Genomic DNA, 22,907 nt, shown 5'->3' with positions numbered 1-22,907 from the left:
AGGTACATCGAGTCTTTTTTGTTATTGTGTGCTGAGAGGAAAAACCTGTTCCTTTGGCAGATTGTTTTGGGGTCAACGAATATAGGACTAGTGGAAACATACTGATCCCTCTGCTCAAGGCTGGTGAAAAAGATACCAATCAATGAAATGTCACAGGCATGAATGGGGCATGCATAATGCATTTAGGCCAGAACATTGGTATTATGTAAGAAAAACCTGAACACAGCCACACACGTTACCTCAACCTCTATGCAATTATTTATGATGTTTTCTTGGAAAGTATGACAACAGCTGTGTCTGATCCTCAGGTACTGTAGGCTCATACCCCCCGCTCTCTGAGAGCTATTGAAACTGAGAGAACATGTGCTGTTGGTTCTGTGTTTTTCAAGTTTTTTAAGTATATATGATTTTTTATACAGGAACTGCCCATATGATAACTGAGTTTGGTACTGATGCAAAAAGGTCTTTATGCTTTAGCTTAAGGAATACAACTAAATCCTTTGTTTGATCTCGTAATCATCAGAAGTAATAAATAACTGCCTAAATAAAATTAAAATTTCATTAAATACGATATTTTTTTTATGTTTTCTGATTTCCTGCTTTTGTGCTTGGACTATGAACCACGAATTCAGTGCCAGCATTTAGTAGTTGACACTTTCTACAGACACAGTTTGATCAGCGCTGGAAAAGTATTGAAGTTTTATACTCAGCCCTACTTATGTTGAGTCCGGTGTCCAGCGTGCACACATTATGCACACCCACATACACAAATAGGCGACAAGAAGTGGAGTGTGTGATCTGTGTCTGTCTGCGTGAGTTCCATGGATCAGAGCAGCTCACTTGGCAGCTATCAAATGGTGAGAACCCATCATCAGGTAGCGTGATTGCCAAACAATGCACTGGCTCAAATAATAGATACCCCCCCTTTAACTCCCAACCCCACCCCTCAGAGAAGGAGAGAGCTTGTGACTCATCCACTTATTGTATTACAACCAGAGGCAATGATACAAACCCAGATAACTTCCACCGCCATGGGTGGGAGCAATTAGGATTAGCGATAAGCGAAATATTGCTCTTAAAATACAGCTAGAGATAAGGCAAATAATAGCCAGGCTAATAATAGCTGCGTGAGTCGAGGATGAGGAAGTGCAGGCTTCTAATAACAGCTCATGGTTTACTAACAACTTTGCTCTCAGCAAAAGTAAATACAGGGATTTAAGGCTGAACTGCCATGGCGGACAGCCAAGAGATATATATTAGGAATCCATTAGCGGTGTTAAATGTTGATCTGTGTGGCATGCGAGCCCCTAGGCTTTCAAGGGTAGTTTTACTGTGGACCCCGTTGATGGTAGTGCATCCTCTCCCAGCACTGGTGACAGGAAGGTGAATAGCTCTCTGTCAAAGGTCACTGTCACGCTAGCCAACTGTCTTGTTATCCCACTGTCCCAGTTACAATGACACTGTTAAAACAGCCACAACATATGTCAGGCTGGTGTGAGAATGCGTCACTGATAAGCTGTAATTAACAAACATGTTCACCATCAGTGATGCTACTGAAATGTGCACCACTGTGAACGGCTCATGTCTTTACTGTCGAAGACATCATAGATCCTCTTTAACCTGTTAAACCACTTCAGCTTTCACCCGACCAGCTTGTTAAATGAAAGGAGCAGATGATCTGAATCATTTCGTCCAGTCAGTGTGGACAGTTTTCCTCGTTGGTTGTGAAGTTAAAAGCACTGAGCCTTGGTGTCTTTTTTCACATTTTCAGTGAATGATGTCAGACACAATAACAAGACCCTGGTCCCATGATGTAATTATACACACTCAGGGTTAATCCAAAAGAAGTTACACTTTGTCTTGTGCCTTCACAGGATCTGAAAGGACCAGTCCTCTGACAGAAAGCTCAAAAAGTGTATTGTTTCATGTCACAATTTATTACGCTCCCTCCTCACACATAAAAAATGAAATCCTTTCCTTTTAAGGCAGCAGGAAGACGGTGCTGTTTTCTTTGTTTGAGATGAAGTGTCATGAAAACCTTCACGTTGTAAAAAGGAACAATAGCTGCTAAGCATTCAGTACGCCTGAATCACATTTCCAAGTGCTTATGTTTTTGCTATGTCTAGCTGAGCAGAGGTGATCAGGATCATGCATAAAAGGTCAGAACAGGAAGACATATACAGTAACAGTTCAGCTTGTAGTTTCAAAACCATGTGTTGAAACTCAACCCCTGTGCTTTTATTTCTGTGAAACGCTGCTGATGTATCAGGCTTCACAAACATGTCACATGTGACGTTTCCTGAAGTTGGCCTGGGAGGCGGATGTGTTACATGCATGAGTTCAGTATCAGCTCATCCTCCACTGAGCAGCTCGTGGAAGGCCAAGCCAGAACTTAAGCTGCAGCGGTTACCAAAGTGCTCTCGTGTTTCTGCTGTTTAAACTATAACCTGTTGTTCTTGTACCAGTATTGATCTGTATGCTTTGTAGTAAAAGTCAATATTGTGTATGGTGGAAGAGTCGAAACAGGGGAGGACAGTGGTTAAAACAGTGTGGTGAATGTCAGCAGATGCTTATATAACTGGACAGTGAAGCTAAACTCTTGTATGTTTTTATTGGCGCTCCAGCATCTGGCAACACACTTCTCATTTAATGTACTTTAATGCTCCCTCTCTTAAGTCTGTTCCTTGGTATTTAAAGACATTCTGGCTGAAAGATAAAAGACATGCTCTAGTACAAAACAAGTGTAGTTATACTAGACACCAGCAGGCATTTTCCCCTTTTTGGAGTTACCTCTTAATATTCGTGTTGCATCAAGGGTACACTTAGGCGGCCTTGGTGAAATGGTCGCCTTGGGTTCATGTTGTACATTGTGCTTAAAAGGAGATGGAGGCAATAGCCACCGAAATGGGAATTCCTGGATGTTTAGCTCACAGTCATGCAGTTCAAGGACTGGACTCCCTCACGCAGTTCAAATCAGCGAGAGGAGCCAGGAGAGGAGTGAATAGAGCCGGTTGGTTTGTTAGGCTAATTAACCAGATCTTGTGTTCTTGCAGCCGCTGTGCTGTAATTGCAGCTGTGCCTGCGAGGGTGTGAGTGGGCAGGAAGTGAAGGGTTAGTGAGGACACAGCTGGGAGGAGAGTGTTTTGTCCAGCCCTGCGTACTCCTCCCCCATCTGCCCTCTGTCTGTCCAGCCAAATACTGACCCCGGACCACTGCGCACCCAAGACCACTGACAAACAGACACTGGTGTGCTCATCATCACACCTCTGTGTCTAATGCCCAGCCAATACAATGGTGCATTTAACACTAACTTGTATCAATGGATACGTTTGACCTGTTGAATCATAATTTAAGTGAGGAAATAGGGAGGACAGTGACGAGTGGCACACCTTCTGATGCTGTTACTACTGCTACCAATCATACTGCTATTACTCTCACTACTGTAACAATAATCCACCTGTACTGTTGTATGATGTATATGTGAAAATATACATCTATGTAGATCTTTGATAAAAGATCTCTACTAAAAGTGTGTTTTTGCTGCATCACTGACAATGCTGTACAGCTAATAATACTTAAAACTAAATGCTAATAACATGAAGATGTAGAAACCATGACCCAAAACTGAATGGACATCGGCTGAAGCAGCAGCAATACTGTAGGTCATGCAAAGTGTGTATAAGCCTTGAAGACTTGAGGTTGCACACTCAGATTATTTTGTGGCTCCAGTTCAGAGACTGGAAATGTGGAGAAAGAGAGGGAAGAGGGACAAATCATAAAAGTCCTACAGCGGACCTAAACTGAGGATGCTACATGCTATAATTCAGCTAAGTGAAGTGAACCACAAGAAAGTAATAAGACGGCTAAAATGTGGGCTTGTTCAAGGCTCTCAAATGACGACAACCAAGAATCTCTTTTATCTGTGTGCTGTTTTACCAAAAGTTGTTCCGCCTTTATTCACTGTCGTTCTTTTCCTCTGAACAAACAAGTCCTCTGTTTTCTGTGTTTTCTGTCGTCAGGCTCAACAGGTACATACAGATGAAAATGGTCAAAGTAGGGCCAACCAGATGCATGTTTTCCTTATTCCTTGAGATGTTGAAGTAAAAGGATAGATGAGCAGTACAATTTTTAGATTTTTAGGAAAAATTTGTGGGTAAAACTAGAAAAAATGCATGTAAGTGTTAGCTGGTGGTTGCAGTTGGTTCTAGTCAGTAATTCCAGGATTGCTGGTAGATTTTGCTCTTGTTTGGACAACGTGTTGTGTGCAAGTATTAATTCAGGATCTGATTTTCTGACAGATGTGCGGCCTGGGTCTAGCTCTATTTAGCTTTGTGGAATTTGCTTCAGCGCTTCACAAAGATTACTTGTGGCCTCACTGGTCGCCTGAGACCAATTTTGGTTTGGCCCAAGCCATGACGAAAACAGAGCTCGGATTCCAGATGGCAGGGACCCAAGATGGCAAAGACAGGCACCCCCACCCCTCTGCAACATTTATCTTTATAAGGGATGACTTCTTTCTTGTGTCAGTAATTACACATTATAGTAACCCCGATTAAATCTGCAGTAGTGCAACAAAGTCGCATAGTATTGTCTATTTTTACCACTCTGGTACCACATGTTATCTTTTCCGGCTATGATCAGCAGTGTGTGACTGGGCTTTAACGTTCATCTCTGTAAGACATTTTAAAAAGCTCCAGATGCCTATCAAAGGTCATGTACTGGAGAGTAACCCCCATGTCAACGGCAGTCAGTGTCCCCAGAGCCTGTGTGTTGACTTATGGGATGTAGCACTTTGGCCTTTTTAAAGTTTAAACTTTGGCTTTAGTGGAGCTCAGGGTTGGACTTATCTTTCATTGCAGGCCTTTTCAAATACCCCTGGATAAATCCAAACATTGATTACGTGTACAATGCCTTAATCCAATGGGCAACAATGCACGGTATCTGTGGTGAACAGTTCCTAGTTTACCTCCTCTCACTTCATTGTCACAGGAGTTGATATTAGTTACAAATTCATCGACATGTGACCACCTCAGATCTGCTTCTATAGTTACCTTGGCTGAAGCTGCTTAAAGAAACACCTGTACAGTTGCAACAGGCCTAAATGTCAGCGAAACATCTCTTATTGATCAATAGATCATATCAGCTGTGCCATACTGTATGTTTTGTGTCTGAATGAATGGACAATGACAGCTATGAAAAGATGAACATGCACATGTGCGTTCCAGCATACTTGTTCATGAGGGAATTGTCCAGTGAGGTATTATTAAGGACCGAATGGGTTTGCTGAGTGTTTGCCAAGCAAAAATCTCTTCCATCCCCTTCCTTCACTCGTTCTTTAACATGTTATCCGTCTGTCTTACTTTATAAAGCACCTTGCAGGGAGCCGCACCTTATAAGCCAATGTTTGGACTCCTTTAAACTCCACCGCCAAGAGGTTCCTGCTTAAGTAAATGTCGAGCGAGGCTCGTCTTTGAGAGCCAAAAGTCTGCAGGAAGAACGGTCAGGAGACATCAATGGAAGATTCTCGGAGTCCAGCTTAGTGGTTTTAAAGCGAGCGGCTCCACAATAATGAAGAGAATCATCCTCTGCTCTCTTTACACCACATCACTGTTTGGAGGGGGGAGTGTCAGGGCGGCTGTAGGCCTCTGCTAGATTTGCATGCCTGGTTGATATAAGTGCAGCAACAGACACAAGTTTCAGGATCAAAGAGCTGCCAGTCCAAAAGGAGTCACACACGCTCACATGCACAGCTCACACATAAGATTTATTCAGAAGCCTCCGTGAATGCTGCTACCTCTAATCTCCAGACCGTGTGGTGACTAAGCATAACTTGGCATTAACACAAGCTTTGTTCGTCAAGTTTCCCCACACTTTAGTTTCACGTATTCAGACCTATCAGGCTTTTATATTGAGCTATTCAAGATGCAGTCAGTCAATTGTTGCTCAGCTCTAATAATGCTCCACCTGAATGCACCGCACCTGCTGATATCTTGGGGCTTTTGCAAGGTTTCAATAGATGCCGAGCTTGCATTTGCATCACATTTGCAAATAAATGCGCATCCTTGCTATAGCTACACTATTGTGTGTTTTCCTGTTCAACACAAATACACATAATCCTGAATGTGGGACCTCCTAAGCCACATTTAAGCATGCTCTATGTTTGTTGCCAAACTATCTAAATCAATTTGATAGGAATGTCTTTACTTGGATGGAAATCTGATCACACTCACATGGGAAGCTGGATTGGCTGAATGCAAATTGAGTGCATTGCTGAGAAGCGTGGTCCTGGGAACTGCAGGTGGCCCTGTATCTCAGACAGGCCACTTAACTGAGTTATCTGGCTCACTCTGTTCAGAGCCATCTGTTTGGGATTAATGCGATCAGGTTCTGTCAGAGCCCTTCAAGACTGGGGTGTCGGGTCTTCATCAGTGGTCTATAACATGATGATGCTGGGCTTATCAGGAAGCCCTGGCATGTCAATGATTTTTAAATACAACAGGCTAATCACTAATTGAGCAACGATGAGGCACAAATTCAGTGTTGCACTTACAGAACAATTGCCCTGCCAGTCATGTAAAGAACAAGAATGGGTGTTGTTTTCCTCACACCTAATCTTGAATCGCGTGATGATGAGATGCCTCACACTTCTCGACAGCTTTGATCTAAATCTTTGAACGCTGACTGACGGCTGGCATCAGCCATTCTCTGTCATCCTGCATGCAGGAGCTCAGGAAAAAAATGAGGCTACATTTTGGATGCTCTGTTCGGTCCTGAATAATGCTGTTGCTCTCTGCCTGCATCAGCTACATCAGGGATTGGTATTTACCCCATACATCAAAACCATGTTTGCTTCTGCACCTGCGAACCATCAGTGTGTATATTTTTGCTTACTGCTGCGCTTCTAATCTAGTTTGGCCATTTGTTTTCAGGCAGAGTAAGAAGCTACCACCAACCCTCTCTTTGAATAAAGAGTGGAATTTGCCTGCCACTGTCCTGTGGTAATGTTGTTGTGTTGCAAGCACAGGTTGTTAGATTGTCTCTGTCTTGTTGTGACAACATAGGGGTGAGCTCTTGTGTATACACTATAAACCTCATCTCAGGACGGTGGTGGATCACTCGACAAGAGTGAGCGTCTTAGTTCAGTTTAACTGTCGTTGGCTGTGGATTTTAGTAGTTTAATGTTCCTTTTAATTTAATTTCAAAGAACACATTCATGAAAATATGCAGCACATGCATGTATACAGATAATCATCCTCTATCTCCAGCTCTCCATCTCTCTTCACACGCAAAGACACACTGGTTTGGCAACATACCAGCCACGGCTCTGAAATACTGGTACTGGTGATGAGATTTTTCATGTCCTCCAGTTTAATATTGTTATTAAGACTGATTGCAATTCAGCCTTTATGAGCGTACCATGCCTGCATGTCTTTTTCTCATTATTGATGATATAATCTTCAGAGGAAACACTCTGTGTTCTGGTCATGGGTCAAGTGACTTTCCCAGGCTGGAGTGTGTTTCTGAGCATGTAGGGGATGTGTGTGTGTGTGTGTGTGTGTATGTGTGTGTGTGTGTGTGTGTGTGTGTGTGTGTGTGTGTGTGTGTGTGTGTGTGTGTTTTTGTGCGCGCATATGCATGCCTGTGTGTTTTTGAACAGAGGGGAAGTCCAGAGCTCAAGGCCCCATTTCTGATGTTCAGTCTTGGCTGTGGACGAGTGAGAAGAGAAATCACTAACAGACACACACGCTGGCTTACCACACACACAAAACACACACATGCACACACAGAATGCGGCCAGAGCAGCTCGGAGGAATGCTTTTAAGGTCGATGACCCCACAAAACTAACTGTACACTGTATCTAAACTTCATTTACTCGATCCGCAGATAATGCTGTTTTACAGTTTGTGCCTCTGCATTCTTAGAGCCTCATTGTTGAAGCCAACATACCTCACTGCGCTGGGTACACACCAGAAAGTCACATTTCTGTTTGTCATTGGTCTCTAAAGCTGCGCGTTCAAATACACCACCAGTTGCATGAAAAGTAGTGCAAAAACAGGAGCGACACAGTGTTCATGTGCCCCCAGTCAGGCATCGTTGTACCCTCTGAGTTTCCTATCTGCTGTTCAGAACACAACATGAGGAGAATGTGCTCCACCAAAGCAACCACAAGGCCACGGTCATCATCTCTAACCAGATCACATCTAATGGCCCCTCAGACGTTTGAGGAATTTTTCTCCTTGCAGTAAATCCTGTGACACACAGTGTTACCAATTTCATGTATTGACCTCTCCCAAGTCAGGCAGAGTTCACGATGATGTGACATGTGCGTGTTTGGTGGGACTCTCGTGGTTTTTTTTTTTGTTTTTCTTTTCACCCTCTCTGTCATGTTTGTCTGTGTGTGTTTTCAGATCAGCGCCAACGTGCTGATCTTCCTGTGCACTAACATGATCGGGATCTGTACCCACTACCCTGCTGAGGTCTCCCAGAGACAAGCCTTCCAGGAGACCAGAGGATATATCCAGGCCAGACTGCACCTGCAGAGGGAAAACCAGCAGCAGGTACACATGTGCACACGCATATGCACTGGCACACACACAGACACAAGCATGCTTCCACCTTAATAAGCGAGGGAGGCGGCCATTCCTGCGCCCTGTAGGAAAACTAAAAACATACACGAATACAAAAGAGCAACAAATGGGTGTCTCCGTTTTCTAGTTTATTTTTTTGTCTCAGTTTTTGAGGTCAACAATATGTTCTGAAGTATAACACATATCTCCACTCCTCTCTATTTGACTAACACGTTCCCACGCAGATGCCAACGAGGCAGGGTGACTCATTGAGCAGTCTCAACAGCAGAAACTGATGAAAATGAATGGGCTCTCTCTCTCTCTCTCTCTCTCTCTCTCTCTCTCTCTCTCTCTCTCTCTCTCTCTCTCTCTCTCAGGAGCGCCTACTGCTGTCAGTGCTGCCAAGGCACGTTGCCATGGAGATGAAGGCTGATATCAATGCCAAGAAGGAAGATATGATGTTCCACAAGATCTACATCCAAAAACATGACAATGTTAGGTAAATACAGATAAATGCATGTGCACACTTCCAAGCGACGGCACCAGCGCACGCTCGGCAAGATGTCGGACAGCTTGTCGACTCACAGCTATCACAGCTAGCACCAGTGACTTTGACCTCGCTCCACTGACTGATGGGTCAGTTACAGAGTCACTCCAACAGCTATTTCCCTGACAGCATGTATTATGCATGTTGTTGTTTATTGACACTGACAGCACCGGCTGCAGTAGCGATAGTGACTTAGGCACACTGCTGTGCTTTCTGTAGCAAATCATAGGTGGCAGATCTCAAGTTTACTGGCCCCCATCTCAGCCCTCACCACTGGATCTCACCTCCTGAGTAGTAATATATCAGTACTAACAGGTGATTGAAAGTCTTCCTCCATTAGCCTACCATTGAGCCCAGTCGGTGCTGTTCAGGTTGTGGTGGCAAAGGTGGGAGGGGACAATGAAACGAGGTTGCAGCAGAGATCTCCTGGCAGAGGTGACCCAAATAGGTGCAGGTGGTGCACTTAGCAGAATAATCTGTTGCAATAGCGATGTTCTACCGAGGTGTTAACTTACAGTGACAATCCATTATCCAAATGTAACACAAGATTAAGTTTTTGGCCCAAATTCATACACAAGTCATTTTGTTAAAGCTCTTAACACCAGACAACAACTAAATCCAAGTTATTCATGTTTCTATGTTGCTGAAGACATTTTCCTTTCTTTGAAATCACATAACAGCAGCGGTTCACACAGTCTACTTTGGTATAGACCTTTGAAGAGCGATCCATTGTTTCAGCATTTTGTAGTGTAATATAGAAGACCAAAAAGGTGTAAAAGTAAGTTTTTGTCCCAAACATAGTCACTAATTTTGTGTACATCTCATACCAGAAAGTGTTTAGAAGGCATATTTACATCACTAATGTTTGCAAAACAGTCCTATACTTGGAATTGGTCAGTCCACTGACCCTCAAAATGCTCATGTACATATTATCAATAAGTCAAACCAATTTGCATGTGACTATATGTGTAATTCACATGGTCAGAGAATTACTCATTGCGCCCAAATTACAAACATGTATTTTCTCACTTACTGCTAGTAATGTTTAGAATATTTGGTATACTCAGCACTATGAAGGTAAATGCATTATTTTGTTTGCAGCAAGATCAGCGAGATCTTTCTTCAGAAACTATTCACCAGCCGCTCTGGATACGTGACAGATCACACTGTCAGTTTTATTTGTTCCAGTAGAAAGTAGTTCCAAAAAAACTGCCCGCAGTGACTCAAAACTTTGGTAAATATAACAAAGGGTGCATGGCAAAACTAGGCTAGATACCACTAGAGGTAAGTGAGGAAATATGTTTGTGTTTTGTTGTGTGTTTGTTTGAACTGACCCTTTAAAAATAAACTATTGCATCATGGCTTTGCTTAGGGTGGAAGATACAGACAGGCTCTGGCCTGCTGTAATTAAGGGCCAGTTCCCCCCAGTGGATGACCTCATGGGACCCACAGCGCCATCTGTCGCCTTCAGCTGGAACTCACAATGTCTGTGGTGTTGTTTATCCTAGCCTTTCATTACTATCAAAAGTTAGCAATGAAAGGCATGCAGACAGGGGGACGGGGGGTGGTGTTCTCAGAGGGACGGGCTGGAGGAGGTGACCTACATTGGCCTAGATGATGAGAGCCAGAGCTGAACAAATGTCTGCCTCCCTCCCTCCCCTGGCAGCTGGACAGTGAGGAGGGAGGGAGGCGCTAGACCATGATAACTAACTCTATACTTTATTGATTGATCTCATTCTCTGTCTCCTTTGTCTTTCTCTTCCTCTCTCTGTCTGTTTCCCTCTCCCTCGCCACCTTCCCCATCACCTCTCCTGCAGCATACTGTTTGCAGACATCGAGGGCTTCACCAGCCTGGCATCTCAGTGCACGGCGCAGGAGCTGGTCATGACGCTGAACGAGCTGTTCGCTCGCTTTGACAAGCTGGCCTCGGTGAGCGCTGACAACCTGCTGCACAACAACAGAACACAGCAGAAGTTTGAGCCACTGTTGCTTATGTAACCGTATGGGCTGGAGTCTTCACTTTAGTATGACAAAGCCAACATTAGGTGTTTGTTTGTTGGTGGGTGGAGGTTACTTAAGCATTGTGTAAGACATCAATTAGACTATGATGAGGCCGATGAGTCATCTAAATTATGCATAAAAAGCTCTAAATTTGACATGGAATGTTGTGTATTAGCTGTAATTGGAGGCCTAATGTGTGTGTGTGTGTGTGTGTGTGTGTGTGTGTGTGTGTGTGTGTGTGTGTGTGTGTGTCTCCTTGCTGTATAGGAGAACCACTGTCTGCGTATTAAAATCCTAGGAGACTGTTACTACTGTGTGTCAGGGCTGCCTGAGCCCCGGGCTGACCACGCCCACTGCTGTGTGGAAATGGGAGTGGACATGATTGAGGCCATCTCGTGAGTCAAGCACACACACTAATGCAAAGACCCACACACTCAAAACAAACACACACATCCTCACAGTCATATAGTTCTCCTCCAGTGAAGGTGAAGTTAAGGTTTCTTGCTTTGTTTATGCTGTGCAGGGTGTAGAGGAGATGCTGTGAAGCTGAAGGTGACACTAGTTTTTGACAATAGCGTGCGCATGTGTGTGTGTGTGTGTGTGTGCAACTGCAGGCTGGTGAGAGAGGTGACGGGTGTGAATGTGAACATGCGGGTGGGCATCCACAGCGGGCGCGTTCACTGCGGGGTGCTGGGCCTGCGCAAGTGGCAGTTTGACGTCTGGTCCAACGATGTGACGCTCGCCAATCAAATGGAGGCCGGGGGGAAGGCTGGGTAAGTCCCTCCTACTCCACCTGCTACTGCTCCAGCACAAGCTCCCATAGCTTATCTAGTTTCTGACCGTTTGTGTGTGTGTGCGCGCGTGTGTGTGTGTGTGTGTGTGTGTGTGTGTGTGTGTGTGTGTGTGTGTGTGTGTGTGTAGGCGTATCCACATCACCAAAGCCACACTGCAGTATCTGAACGGGGACTACGAGGTGGAGCCGGGCTTTGGAGGGGAGAGGAATGCTTACCTGAAGGAGCACGACATTGAAACCTTCTTGGTGCTTGGCTGCAGTCAGAAGAGGGTTAGTGAACAGTTACACACACACACACACACACACACACACACACACGTCCATGATTACCTGCTTGACCTCATAACTTCACACTAGTGCCATATTTCACACAAACAATATAATGGCTTGTCACCTTGCATAGAAGACGTGGTTTGTCAAACCCTTGTGGGGTTTTCTTCCCTTTCAGAAAGAGGAGAAAGCCATGATGGCCAAGATGCAGCGAGCACGTGCAAATTCTGCCGAGGGATTGATGCCACGCTGGGTGCCTGACAGATCCTTCTCCAGAACCAAGGAGTCCAAAGTCTTCAGGCAGATGGTGAGATGCAGGCAGGGAGCTCTCAGCTGAGCACACAGCACCTGCTCTTCTTGTCTGTATCCGATTTCCTGTGTCATCCTCCCTACTCTGAAGTCAAATCATAAATATGCTTCTTAATGATGTAAAGTAGCTGCTCATATTAGATATTTCTTCTTCTGTGGTCATTCAGAGGTCACAGGAACTATTTTACTATACTAAAATCCAGATTTTTTTATCGAGTCATCCTCGGCATGGCTCGAGGGTAATCCAGACTATCTATTGAACGGACGCTGTGACATTTGGCACAGACAGTCATGCCCCCCTCAGGGTGAATTGTAACTAATAACTTTGGTGATCCTGTCACATGTCCTCTCGTGTCACCATCAGGTCAAAATTTCCATTGTCCAGTAATTTGATTTACAACCTAATACCTGCAAAACTAATGAAATTGTCACCAACCTAAGATGCACTTTGTGCTTAGAGATAATCTAACACCAAACTGCTTTGTAGGTAATAATAATGTTCCTTCTGTTCGATGACGGCACAGAATACCACAGGGTTCAATGAGGTCTCCTCAGCTTACACACAGTGTGTCAGGCTGCAACAACACACTCTTTCCTCAATTTCTCAGCTATGGCCACAATATTATTTCTATTTACTCTCTAATACTTATAAGCAATGCTGACATGCTAAACTAAGACAGTGAATATGGTAAACACTACACCTGCTACCATCAGCATGTTAGCATCGTTAATTCCTAACTGCACCTAAATGCAGTCTCGCACAGTCGCTAGCACGGCCGACTCTTTGAGAATCTGTTAACCTTGAATGAATAAGATGCTCCATAAAGATGAATTTGAGCATCTGAAGGTGACAAATGTGCACTGAGCTGTATATATAGTAAAGCCTAAAGGAGACAACAGGAATGTGAGAAGAAGTATTGATCTGTGGCCGTCAAACAAACAGCAGTCACAACAGGGCTCCCAGGGATTCCCAGTGCATCATTTACTACTGAAGCTAATCTAATGAGGCTACAGCTGCAGATATTTCTCTTTCTGACTCACTCTCTTTTACTTCCTTCCTCTCTTTACGCACCAAGTCTCATTTCCTTGTCTTTCCTGCATTCTTCCCCTCTCCTCCTCCTTTTGTCCTCTTCATCTCAGAGGGTTTGAGCCCAAGGGGCGAAGAGGGTGTAATTTGAAGCCTCCCAGCTTTAATTAAAACATCAGTCTGGCTCTCAGGGATTAGCCATGCAGATGTCTGAGTCTCCGTCTATTTTTCAGTTGTACTGTGGCAACAAGATAATCTCTCTGTCTTTCTCCTTCCTGCACTGTCTCTGCATCTCATTTTGACTCTCTGTGTTTTTCTGTTTCTCTCAGGGCATCGATGAAGCATCCAGTAAAGACAAGTGAGTGTTTTGCCTCCAGTTTTTGTTACTATGGTGGCTTTTTGTTATTGGCAGTTGACTGGCAGACTGTCACTGTAGCGGTCTAACTTTAGAGCCCACTGTTGGTTTAATGCAGTCGGATCCAACCCAGCACTAATACCACATTAGCTCTGAGTCATCCTGCCTGTCACAGCGCAGGCCAATTCCCTCATACACACTCACACATGGATGCAAACACAAACCGCACAGTGACCTATTGTTCTATCTACCTCGTAGCCGCTGCGCTCAGGAGGCCCTGAACCCTGAGGACGAGGTGGATGAGTTTCTTGGTCGGGCAATCGACGCGCGCAGCATCGACCAGCTGAGGAAGGACCACGTCAAGAAGTTCCTGCTCACCTTTCAGACCGCCGGCCTCGAGAAGAAGGTTAGTGTTGGAGCGGAGCTGGTTTGAAATTCACCATAATTCCCTGTCAAATAAACCGAGTTCATTATTCCCTCTTTAACTGAGCTGCAAGCAAACTTATTTCTCATCGATTTTCTATTTTCAGTACTCCAAAAAGGTTGATGATCGCTTTGGGGGATATGTGGCCTGCACACTCCTTGTTTTCTGTTGCATCTGTTTCATCCAGATTATCATTTTCCCAAAGTAAGTAACTCTTTCTGATTATATGCATTCCCCAGTTTCCCAGTTCTGCTGAATTAAGGACAGGAAATGTGGTCTTTATCAGTTTATGAGGAGTTAATGGGAGTTCTACTTCCTAATGAGTCTGTTCTCTTCTCTTCCACAGAACAACACTTATGCTTGGTCTTTACATCAGCATCTTCATCATCCTCGCCAACATCCTCTTCATCTGTGCCATCTACTCCTGCATCAAAGTGAGAAACAAAGGCGTTCACCACTCATGATTTCTCTTGCAGATATCTTCAGATAAGAGTCATTATCATATGTCTTCAGCCAGCATCACTAATGGTATTAACTCTCTCTTATCTGATCTTCTCCATGCTGTGTGCATTCAAGCTCTTCCCAGCTGCCTTGCAGACTGTAACCAAGAAAATAGTCCAGTCTCGTGCAAACAGCACACTGGTGGGCGTCTTCACCATCCTCCTCCTCTTCATTTCCTCCTTTGCTAACATGGTAGGGACCACAGCTCTTCATTTTGTCATTTTTGTATCATGTGACGTGTCTTTTCGAGTTGTCCCCCTCAGTGACATTGGGGAAGAGGTCACGTATCTGCCTCAGTACCATTTGTCTGTCCTTCCATTAATCTATCACACACTTCTTCTCAGACGTTCTTAAACAGATTTTCCAGAGAGTTGAAAGAATTCTGCACCACCCTGGCATTTCTTAAATTGGTCCAATGTGCCTATGGGGTGCTATAATTAGAGCTTGAGCTGTAATTCATCATAATCTGTCACTGTGACAGATGGGGTTGTGGAAATCACTCTATTTTTAACCATCACTTTTTTATGTTTACCAATTGCATATAGACATTTTTAGCGTTGGTTTTGTGTACGTGTGGAATAAAACATGCTTAATGCCGGCACCACTGTGTATGCCACGTTACAAATGAACAAACAAACAAAAGTGCTTTTCAAACAATGGTATGTAGAATAAACTGTCAACCACAGAAGCTCTGTGCTGATCCACTTGTATGATTGGCTACCTGCAGGGTTGTTTCAGCCTGTGATTGGTTGTTTATTGTCAAACTCTGACATCAAGCTAGCCAAATTAGATTTCATAAGGATTTATTCAGTACCTTGCTTGCTCAGTTCAGCAGCTGCTTTCTCTATTTCTACACTGTAGAGCATCGGTCTGCTCATTCGATCGACAATTTGCTATACTTTTTTTTGTACTTTGATGTATTCTAAATTTGTAAAATTCTGTTGTTGTCAAGCAGCATGACTGCAAACATCCTTTTTTTGTATCAAAATGTTTAAAATGACATGACAGAAATGAAGATTTCTTGGAATAATACACCTCCTGGTCCCAGCTAAGGCGTAGGTAGAAGTAGAAGTCGGCTGACACATTGGGTCATTCAAGGATTTAATATTTGATGGAATGTAAAAACACATGATTTATGTAGCGTGTTCACCAGAAAAGACCGGTAACAAATGTTCAAATGCAGATTGTCCTGCTCAGAAGATATGTTGACCAAAATTCTTTTATAACCAATAACAATGTGTGTTTTGTGCAGATATATGCATAATGTATGCAACTCTGAAACATGGACATTGCTATCAGCCCTATTAACCCCAGTATCAGCTGGGCTCTGCTGTCAGTTAATGGGGACAAAACAAAGAATTTACATGTTTTACAGCTGTGACTTTCTGTTTTCAGCATTACATTTGTGTGTGTTTCTTGCTGTTCCACCTTTTATGTCTGATGGTTAAATGACCGTCTCCTTCTTTCCTGCCAGTTTACCTGCAGCAGAGAGAAACTGCACGACTGTGTGGCAGAGGAGCTGAACACATCCTCAGTGACTCTCTGCCTGCTGCACAACCTGACCAAGACAGCAGCGGACGGTTTGACTCTGTGTTCCAGCCAGGCCATGCCCTGCCATTTCCCCGAGGTCAGTCCCGGAGCATTTTTGCATGAGTGCATGTTGTCTGATGTGCCTATGTGCTACGTGTTTCTCGGTGTGCCCAAAAAGTGTGTTTGAATATTCACCTACACCTTCCTCCTCCTCCTCCCTCTGCTGCAGTATTTCAGCTACAGCGTACTGCTGACCCTGCTGGCCTGCTCCGTGTTCCTCCACATCAGCAGCATAGGGAAGCTGGCTCTGATGCTGCTCATCCAGTTCACTTTCCTCCTGCTGGTGGAGTGGCCTCAGGTGGCCCTGTTTGACAATGCAGACCTGCTGGTCATTGCCAACACCCTGTGAGTCCCCTGCAAGGAACACACACACATTTACACACCTACAGCACATTCACTCTTTCACAGGTTTCAGTGTGAATACTTCAGCTCTTATGTCACAATACTGTGCTTTAGGTTGGTCGTGGCCTACTTTTTTATGATAAGGTTTAGATTGTAAAAAGAGAGACTGTAAAAGACCTACTTTCTCATGTACCAGTTAGGCTCTATTTTTTTGAATATGTCCTCATTTTTTCCCTCAGGCACTTATCACCTGTTAACGATTCCCTACAACAGTAAGTTGTATTATTTTGTTGTGTACTGCCTTATTTCAGTGGCTCATATGGTTTGTGGGCATGAATTTCTCTCGTCTATTTTTGCAGGCCTGGTTTCAATGAAACTGCAGAACAGTGGTAAGTAGCTTTCATATGTTTTAGTGCGTGTCAGGTTGCCTCCCGTGCAAGACACTTACTCATGACTCTTGTCAACATCTCTTTCCATCCTCAGCCTGGAGAGTGTGACCAAGGTATCCCTGAAGGTCATGACCCCTGTAATCCTGACAGTGTTTGTTCTGGCTCTCTACTTGCACGGCCAGCAGGTGGAGTCCACCGCACGCCTTGACTTCCTCTGGAAGCTGCAGGTAAATGAAACAATTTCATGTGTGAAACAGACACAAAACTCAAGCTGCTCTCATTTACGCTCACCAAAAGGCCTTTTTCATGCAGACATTTTGACTTGTCACAGCAGGAAAAGCACAGGGTCAGTAATCACATTAACAATGGCTCTGTTCTACTCAAGTGTCCCCTAAGGCCATGACAGCAGGACAGTGAGACAGCATGCACAGTACCAGGACCTTGAGGCTGAAGCAGCTATATGGAAATTCAGCCATTTTCTCATTTACACCTGTGCTTTTCCACCCGTGAAATGTCAAAATGTGTTCCATGAAAAAGGCCTGTAGCAGGAATGCAGTCACATGTCAGTGAGACTAAGCAACCACATCTCACTCCATCCCACCTCAGGCCACTGAGGAGAAGGAGGAGATGGAGGAGCTGCAGGCGTACAATCGCCGTCTGCTCCACAACATCCTGCCCAAGGATGTAGCCGCCCACTTTCTCGCACGGGAGCGTCGGAATGACGAGCTGTACTACCAGTCCTGTGAGTGCGTCGCAGTCATGTTTGCCTCCATCAGCAACTTTTCGGAGTTTTATGTGGAGCTGGAGGCTAACAACGAAGGAGTGGAGTGTCTCAGGCTGCTCAACGAGATCATCGCCGATTTTGATGAGGTGAGAAGGGAAAGAGAGAGGAGGATGAATGCAAATGAAATTAGTGTAGAAAGCATGTATTGGTAAGGTCTGTAAGATGAGGTCATTGTTTTATGCTGCTTATAATCACCTTTTTCCCAGTTGTCTGTGTTTTTTGCCAAGCTGTTGACCTATAACTGGAGGGCTTTTGTTGTTTGTCTCATTTCCTCGTCTTATACACGCTGATTACTCGTCTCTAGATCATCAGCGAGGAGAGGTTCCGTCAGCTAGAGAAAATCAAGACCATTGGCTCCACCTACATGGCAGCCTCTGGCCTCAACGACTCCACCTATGACAGAGAGGGCCGTTCACACATCCTGGCTCTGGCCGACTACGCCATGAGGCTGAGGGAGCAGATGAAATACATCAACGAGCACTCCTTCAACAACTTCCAGATGAAGATAGGTGAGCCTGGAAGCTAGTGGAAATTACTCTTGAAGCATTATCTGATAAATCTTTGGGTTAAAGAAAATCCTTTTACCTGTCAAAGGAGAACTACAGTTTTCCACTTCCTTAGAAACAGCATTATAATTGAGTTAGTAGTGGTGGAGCTAACACAGCCAGGTGATGTGTTCTCAGGGTTGAACATGGGGCCGGTGGTAGCAGGGGTGATTGGAGCCAGGAAACCCCAGTATGACATCTGGGGGAACACAGTCAACGTGGCCAGTCGGATGGACAGCACAGGAGTACCGGACTACATCCAGGTACTGCACACAAACTCTTCTCAGTACCTCTTCAGCAGTTTGTATCTTTATGTTCCCAAGAAGCATTTTGCAGTTTTAGTTACAGTTTACAGTTACAGTACTGTGGAACAGCCAGTGCAGAATACTAATCTTGTTACTTAGAAATATGTCATTACACTCTGTCAGAGGTCATTCCAGCATGTGTCTGGGTGATGTTGATTCATATCCAAACATTGCACAAGTTCTGCATTTTTGTATCTTTTGCATTGTAGCAACAGAAGTCCACACCACAGTCTTCTCTCGTCAGACTGAGAGATGTTTATCACTCCAGGGCATGTATATTTGAAAGCGTTGTTTGTGGTATCTGAAAGAGTCAGAGGTACCTGTTTGTCCTCTGTATGAAAGATACAAATTCTACAGATAAAATCAGTGCATTGTTCTTCAGCTCAGAGTTCAGACATCTGCTCTGCAGAGCTGCCCTGGAGCAACAATCCGAGTCAGCATGCTGGTCTCCAGCAGAAATGGTGCTCTAGTGTTCCTCTGGAGGAAGACAGAAAGCTAAATGTGAATTCCGCACGTTATTCTCATCTTCAAATTGGAAATCTTAACCACAGTGACAAGGACGAGATTCCCACAGTCTTATTTATCGTCTGATTCATGGATATGTTGTCGATGTCAACACTCATTTTGAAATATGTGAAGAGAGCAGCAGCCTAGCTGAGAGCTGCAGTGAGAGCGTTTGCCCCAAATTAAATCCATAACTTGGCTGCTAGAAATACTACAGTCAGAAAATGCTGCCATCTGTTGTACAGTATGTGTCACTGCACATCAAAATGTCCTCCACAATGCACAGTACATCAATAGTTGGCCTGCAACAGACGATCATTTTCATTTTCAGTCTCTTTCTTTCTTTCTTTCTTTCTTTCTTTCTTTCTTTCTTTCTTTCTTTCTTTCTTTCTTTCTTTCTTTCTTGATTCATTGATTGATTTTTTTAGTCCATGAAGTGTCAGTAAACTGAGAAAGATGCCTATTAGATGTCTTGTTTTATTCGTCCAGCTGGCCAAAACCCAATTATGTCCCATTTAGAGTCATACAAGACACAGAGAAGAAGCAAATCTTCACATCTGAGAATCCAGAAAATCACATCCAAAAAGTCCAAAAGACACTTCTGCACAGTTTACAATGATATAAGACACAGTCGAGGAAAACAGAAAATCCCCATCTTTGAAACTGAAAAGCTGGAATGAGTGAATGTTTGGCAGTTACTGTATGTTTGATAAATAACTTAAATTAAATTGTCAAAATGTATTTTCTGTCGATTGACTGTTAGTTTCAGTACTACCAGATAAACAGATCTTAAACGCACCACTTTTTAAACCTTTTCCCAGTGTCTCATGTTCCATTCTTAATGTTATGCTTTCATCACAGTCACTTCAGGGAGATTATTCAATGTGAAACTGGGATTGACAGTATTTCTCTTGGGAAGGGTTGAGTGTCTCACATCCCGCGTGTCAAATGTCCCCGTTCTCTCTTAGGTGACCACAGACTTACACCACGTGCTGGTCAGCAACGGATACCAGCTGGACTGTCGAGGTGTTGTCAAGGTAAAGGGGAAGGGGGAGATGACCACTTACTTCCTCACCAGTGGTCCCCCGGGCAGTTAACAACAGAGAGGCCGACCGCAGCGTGACTCCCACTGCACTGACAAGACAGAGACTGCAGAGAGACTGAGTGGTCAGCTCAGCGATGAGCACCGGGGCACGGTGCGAACACACTGGGGGACAGGAGACGGCCAGCCCAGACGAGCTCGGCCCGTCTGTATGTTGTCATGTACTCAGATGCACACATGTAGGACGTTGTCCGTGTTTGAAGGCTTTTTCCCAAGCTGCTCGAGAGCTCACGAAGCCCCAGTTGCCTTAGAACGGAAGATGCTATGCTTGTGTTTATGAGCAATAGTACAAGTATTTCATCTGGAGTCGTTATTTATTTTCGTGCGGATGGATTTTTGTGATGACCTTCTATAAAAAGAAAATATATATATACAAAAAAAACCCTATGTTACTTAAAAGAAAATATGCAAGGACTTCATGAAGGATGAAAATGACCAAAGAACAAACGTTTGATATCAAACACACACTAATGATTCTATTCAGTACAGTAACCTTAAGTAATTTATTCATCTTTTGACAGCAAAGGCCACGGTAACGTCACTGTTGTTGATAGTGACGAACACTTTTTTTTGTTGTGGACTCATTTATGAAGGAAAAAAAACACACATACGCAGATTGAAAACACTCACCATAACCTTGGCTTGGACTGGCTGTGTTTCTTATCAGGGCCTTCTTTGTTTTTTCCAGCCTGTGATTAGCCGCAGCCTGGACACAAGGCTGTTTGTGGTTCACCCAAATGTGTGGCTGATTACTCGCTCCCTGCAATGTATTTTTGGTTCAAGCCAAAAACAAGAAGTATGAAATGAAGGAAGAACAGTTGCATTAGTATCACGTACTGAAGAGAGATTGTTTAACTGTTATGAAACATTTTATAGTGTGCGTGTGTGTGTGTGTGTGTGTGTGTGTGTGTGTGTGTGTGTGTGTGTGTGTGTGTGTGTAGCCTATGTGTGGGTGTTTGGGTGTGTGTATGGATGTGAGCACACGTGGCTGAATGCTGATCTTTATCTATAAAGGGGCATACTGTAACTTTTCACTGTGAGGTTTTTATGATACTGTATGATGATGCTTTCTTGCCAAACTGGTTGCTGCAAGGCATGTTTTATATTATTCTTTGTGTGTGCCCATTCCTGATTTCTTGTGTCAAAATGATCCTTTGAAGAGAATTATATCGATGGCGCCTTTTATTGACTGATTTCATTCCAACCTAAATTAGCAAAAGTCTATGAAACGCATATTTTGGATTGTGTTACATCGCGTGAACAGAAACTGGCTCCCTGACAGCTTCAGGGTGAACTCTTTACAGGAATTCTCCATCTGCTCACAAATATTGCCTTGAGATTATGCAGTTCTAAGGTCCACACACTTAATGGACCAATATTCACAACTTTAAACAACAGTATTTGACCCTAGCTGGTTGTATTTGGCACATGGAGGCTTGAAACCTCCAAAAATTAATTGTTCAAATCAAGAATGACATGAATGTATGTAATAATGAATATTTTTAGTCCACAATGAAACTACCAGTGAGAAACCCATTCTTTACATTGCCTTTGGCACTGAGGAAGGAGCTTAATCATTGTGCTAGAGGCAACATTGACTGGATTCCATGTTTGCTGAAAAGTGAAGGTGTATTTTGTATTTAGACAAGCTTTACACCTGGTGTGCTCACTTCTGTGTTTGAGCCTAAAAATGCTGCCTTCATAGGCCACACAAAAAATCGTCACTTTCACTTACCCCTCGCTGTCCTTACAATTAAAGGTCAACTGAACACAGTTGCATTTTCCTTTAAAAAGCATTTAAGAGATTGATTTGATTCATTTCCCCTAATAAGAAGTTAATAAATGGCTGTTTTTGCATTGATTGCGTTTATTTCATTTCATTTCATTGTTTCTGTTGATCTCTATGGTAGATATGACTGTAAACATTTTACAAAAGAGAGCCACCACCTACTTTCAGTTCTGCTGCTTCAGTTCAGAGAAAAAGAAATTGTATTCAGGATTATTGCTGTCTTAGAGCGATATTCTGTAATATCAGTGATATTATGGAATTTCACTTCTTCCCCAACAGTTGCCCAATATCAGCAAATTTATTCTTCAAAAAACAACCTCCCCAACATTTTCTTTTCTTTTTAAATGTGCATTATTTGTTTGCCTTGAACTTAGCTCTCATGTCAATCAGCAGCCTGCAATCAAGATTTCTCCCCGTGTCAGTAACCTGAGAGAGGCCTCCTTCTCCTCTTCTGAATAAATCAGTATACAGTTTCAAGAGGGTGATACAGGAGAGAGTATTTAATTGCTTGCACATGAATAATTAATTTCTGTTGAGGTAATGGCAATGTTCAGTTACAGCACTCTATGCTGAACATTAATTAAGCGACATAAATTCCTCCTAATCCCTGATGAAAAAGCACTTATGTTACAATAATAGGCTGATGATACAGGGACTTAATGTGTCTGTAACGCACAATAGAATACTAGTTTTTTGCTTGTTTTAACAGTTTTTCTATGTCATTAAAATAAAGTATATAGTGTATTTCTAGTAGCTCCATATA

General features: G+C 43.5%; 1 protein-coding gene across 1 annotated transcript in view; it reads left to right on the top strand.

Annotated features, from left to right (window-relative positions):
• The window catches only part of adcy6b (adenylate cyclase 6b), a 32,309-nt gene extending 10,094 nt beyond the window's left edge, over nucleotides 1-22,215 (top strand). Inside the window, exons 4-24 of the mRNA XM_070967511.1 lie at nucleotides 8,409-8,558; nucleotides 8,945-9,066; nucleotides 10,932-11,043; nucleotides 11,383-11,510; nucleotides 11,730-11,888; nucleotides 12,037-12,178; nucleotides 12,357-12,485; nucleotides 13,844-13,872; nucleotides 14,128-14,275; nucleotides 14,400-14,497; nucleotides 14,640-14,727; nucleotides 14,870-14,986; nucleotides 16,269-16,421; nucleotides 16,554-16,729; nucleotides 16,966-16,998; nucleotides 17,086-17,115; nucleotides 17,210-17,342; nucleotides 17,722-17,985; nucleotides 18,204-18,408; nucleotides 18,583-18,707; nucleotides 20,222-22,215. Coding sequence (XP_070823612.1) covers nucleotides 8,409-8,558; nucleotides 8,945-9,066; nucleotides 10,932-11,043; nucleotides 11,383-11,510; nucleotides 11,730-11,888; nucleotides 12,037-12,178; nucleotides 12,357-12,485; nucleotides 13,844-13,872; nucleotides 14,128-14,275; nucleotides 14,400-14,497; nucleotides 14,640-14,727; nucleotides 14,870-14,986; nucleotides 16,269-16,421; nucleotides 16,554-16,729; nucleotides 16,966-16,998; nucleotides 17,086-17,115; nucleotides 17,210-17,342; nucleotides 17,722-17,985; nucleotides 18,204-18,408; nucleotides 18,583-18,707; nucleotides 20,222-20,350 — 2,670 coding nt within the window. The 3' untranslated portion in view covers nucleotides 20,351-22,215. The remainder of the gene's footprint in view (nucleotides 1-8,408; nucleotides 8,559-8,944; nucleotides 9,067-10,931; nucleotides 11,044-11,382; nucleotides 11,511-11,729; nucleotides 11,889-12,036; nucleotides 12,179-12,356; nucleotides 12,486-13,843; nucleotides 13,873-14,127; nucleotides 14,276-14,399; nucleotides 14,498-14,639; nucleotides 14,728-14,869; nucleotides 14,987-16,268; nucleotides 16,422-16,553; nucleotides 16,730-16,965; nucleotides 16,999-17,085; nucleotides 17,116-17,209; nucleotides 17,343-17,721; nucleotides 17,986-18,203; nucleotides 18,409-18,582; nucleotides 18,708-20,221) is intronic.
• Nucleotides 22,216-22,907: the final 692 nt, after the last annotated feature.

The sequence above is a fragment of the Chaetodon trifascialis genome, chromosome 8 (assembly GCF_039877785.1).
Source record: "Chaetodon trifascialis isolate fChaTrf1 chromosome 8, fChaTrf1.hap1, whole genome shotgun sequence".
NCBI classification, from domain to species: Eukaryota; Metazoa; Chordata; class Actinopteri; order Chaetodontiformes; family Chaetodontidae; genus Chaetodon; species Chaetodon trifascialis.
The sequence above is the reverse complement of the archived record's forward strand: the minus strand, read 5'-3'. Positions and strand labels throughout refer to the sequence as shown.